Below are 2861 nucleotides of genomic sequence, written 5' to 3'. Positions count from 1 at the left end.
GGGGGGGTTGCAACTCCCCCAACCCCACCTCTAGATCTGCCACTGATGTCATCCTCCACTTCGCCGCGTACCAGCTTGAAGGATCGTAGGAAGTGGCGTATTACAAATCACATCATCGTGTCATCCTCCACTTCACTGCGTATCGGTTTGAAGGTTCCTAGGAAGTGGCGCATAACTGGCGGTGCCCAATCGACGCAGTACCCGGATACCGCCTGCTTGTTTTCCGCGACGTACCTCAGCACCTCGGCGACATACTCAAGATGGCGGTTCGTGTAGACGCGCCGCGGCAGCGCGAAACGCAGCATGTCCAGTCCCGTGTAGCCGTCGCCGTAGTTCACACGTCCGAACTCGTAGCCGCGGATGCCGCCTTCTACGTACAGCGCGTTGGCGAGCGCCCACGCCGGATAATGCTCGCGCGGCATGTGGTCGAGTATCGCGCCGGCGTCGACGTACACGTGGCTGCCCCAGACGGTCGGGATCCCGGCGTCGGCGATGAGGTCAGTGAGGAAGCTCACCTGCGACATGCGATACTGCAGGTAGTCGAGATCGAGCGACTCGCGAAGGCCGACCGCGAGCGCTTCCATCGATCGTCCTGAGATGCCGCCGTTCGTCGGGAAGCCTTGCGTCAGGCACAGCTCCTGCAAGCACTTCTCGTACAGCGCGCGATCGCCGCGGATGCCGATGAACGCGCCGACGTTTCCGAAGCCGTCCTTCTTCGCCGAGACGATGCACGCGTCGCCGTACGAGAACGCCTCGCGCGCGATGTGCTCGAGCGACGCGTCGGCGAAGCCGTGCTCGCGCGTCTTCACGAACCACGCGTTCTCGGCGTAGCGGCACGCGTCGAGCACGACGGGCAGGTCGTACGAGCGGCAGACGCGCGACACCTGCCGCACGTTCTCCATGCTCACCGGCTGCCCGCAGATGTCGTTCGCCGTCAGCGTGACGATGACGCAGCCGACGTCGCGGCGGCGCTGCGCGAGCAGCTGCTGCAGCTCGGTGATGTCCATGTTGCCGTGGAACGGCTCGGTCAGCTTCAGCTCGCCGACGATCGGATGCTGCGGCAGCGCGATCGTCTTCGCGTGCGCTTTCTCCTCAATGTTTCCCTTCGTCGTCGAGTAGAAGCAGTTGCTGATGACGAGGCAGCCCGGCCGCAGTAACTGCCCGTAGAGGATCCTCTCGGCGGCACGACCTTGGTGGGTGGGAAGCACGTATTCGTAACCCGTGATGGACTTTATCGTCTCCTCGAGCTTCTGGTAGCTGACCGAGCCACAATATCCTTCATCGCCTAGAGAACAGAATGTTTGTCGATACAAGAAATTAACTGTTTAGGTAAAAAAAAATCAATTAACTAGTTTGTTCTGGTAGATGGTCTGAAAAATAGAAGACTGGAATCAAAAGATGGTCCAGATACTACACTGTTAGACGAACTCTATTTATCGGATTTCGTGCACAGCGATGAGTTGGCAATAATATCGGTTCCATTTTTATCATGCAACATTACATTAGAACAGATTAACCATATCAATACGATTACAATAAACTTTACCACTATTTCATGCCAACGTTATCAGCACTGGTGCAAATACCAGCCGATATCAATAGTAGCTGAGTCATAAACCACAACTTCATAATTAATACTACATACTACTCCATACCAGTCCATAATCGTACTAAAATGAGCTCAGGGAAGTTAGCTCCCAGTTCCCAGTTCCCAGTTCCCAGTTCCTTATTCGAATAAGGAACTAGTAATATTGAATCTTAATGATCGAACGGATACATAAAAATTCTTCGTTACTTGCTTTAATGGAAGCCTCCAAGCATCCAGTCGGTGTATATTTATCATCACGGTGGTAACTACTTCTTGCTCCCTCGTATTTTGCGCAAGCCAACAACAAATGCACAAACAGCAAACTTTACAGTACTGCTATAAACAAAATTGTTTCGTGTAGCCGTGTTATTACAGAGAGCGTATGACCGTCTGCAAGACTTGCCGAACGCCATGCTCGTAAAATAGCATAACACAGCAGCCGGTGTCACCAGTCGCTGCAGATTCACGGGCTCATATCTTATTGAGGTCTACCTGCGTCAGTAATAAATATTATAATAGCTACGAACACACGAATGATAAAAGCTCAGTGTTAATATAGACAAAATACAAAACGCGCGGATATTATTACGTAAATTATACACCTGCGCAGCAATCAATGTTTATTTTGCCGGGTAAAAAAAATGCAAAATTACAATTTTATAACATTTCTAACAATCAACATTATCATATCAGAATTAAATACCATAAAGACCAATGCATTACCAGAGTTAGCATCAACGTTATTATTCACATTCAATGAATGAGGCCATAAGTTTCATAAGTTTATTTACATAACTTTCAATATATAACTCTATATTTTTACGGATTTTCATTAATCAAGTGGAAGCCCTAATTAAACTACCTATTTAGGCACCGGTTGCACGTGATCCCCCCCCCCAACCTACAAATGATAGAGTCACCTTTACATTTACCCCCATGAACTGGTCTCAATTTAAACACTAGCTTTTACTCGTCGTTTCAAACCATCATCTTACAAAAAAGTTATTGCTGTTGTGGAGCCACTCGAGCACTGACAGAAGCACTACAATGCGTTGGCGGCGGTCACTTTCCAGGGCCACTATTTGCAAGTCTCTGGAGCTGGCCAGTCTCTTAAAACTATCATTTCTCTCACAAGTATCAGAACGGTATCCTAGAGAAAATATGAAAACGGTTGGTAAAAAAACACGAGAAATCTTCGCTTTAAACCCATTGATCACATCATCGTGTCATCCTCCACTTCACTGTGTATCAGCTTGAAGGTTCCTAGGAAGTG

The 2861-nt window shown here is 49.1% G+C and overlaps 1 protein-coding gene across 1 annotated transcript in view; it reads right to left on the bottom strand.

The window, feature by feature from the left end:
• Positions 1-6: 6 nt before the first annotated feature.
• LOC106820703 (tryptophanase 1-like) overlaps positions 7-2861 on the bottom strand; it is an 11988-nt gene continuing 9133 nt past the window's right edge. The window contains exons 2-3 of the mRNA XM_014825210.1: positions 2573-2578; positions 7-1289 (exon numbers count right to left, since the gene is read on the bottom strand). Of these exons, the coding sequence (XP_014680696.1) occupies positions 108-1289; positions 2573-2578 (1188 nt within the window). The 3' untranslated portion in view covers positions 7-107. The remainder of the gene's footprint in view (positions 1290-2572; positions 2579-2861) is intronic.

The sequence above is a fragment of the Priapulus caudatus genome, unplaced genomic scaffold (assembly GCF_000485595.1).
Source record: "Priapulus caudatus unplaced genomic scaffold, Priapulus_caudatus-5.0.1 Scaffold43, whole genome shotgun sequence".
In the NCBI taxonomy this organism is placed as follows: Eukaryota; Metazoa; Priapulida; class Priapulimorpha; order Priapulimorphida; family Priapulidae; genus Priapulus; species Priapulus caudatus.
Note: the sequence above shows the minus strand (reverse complement) of the source record. Positions and strands in the feature narration are given on the sequence as shown.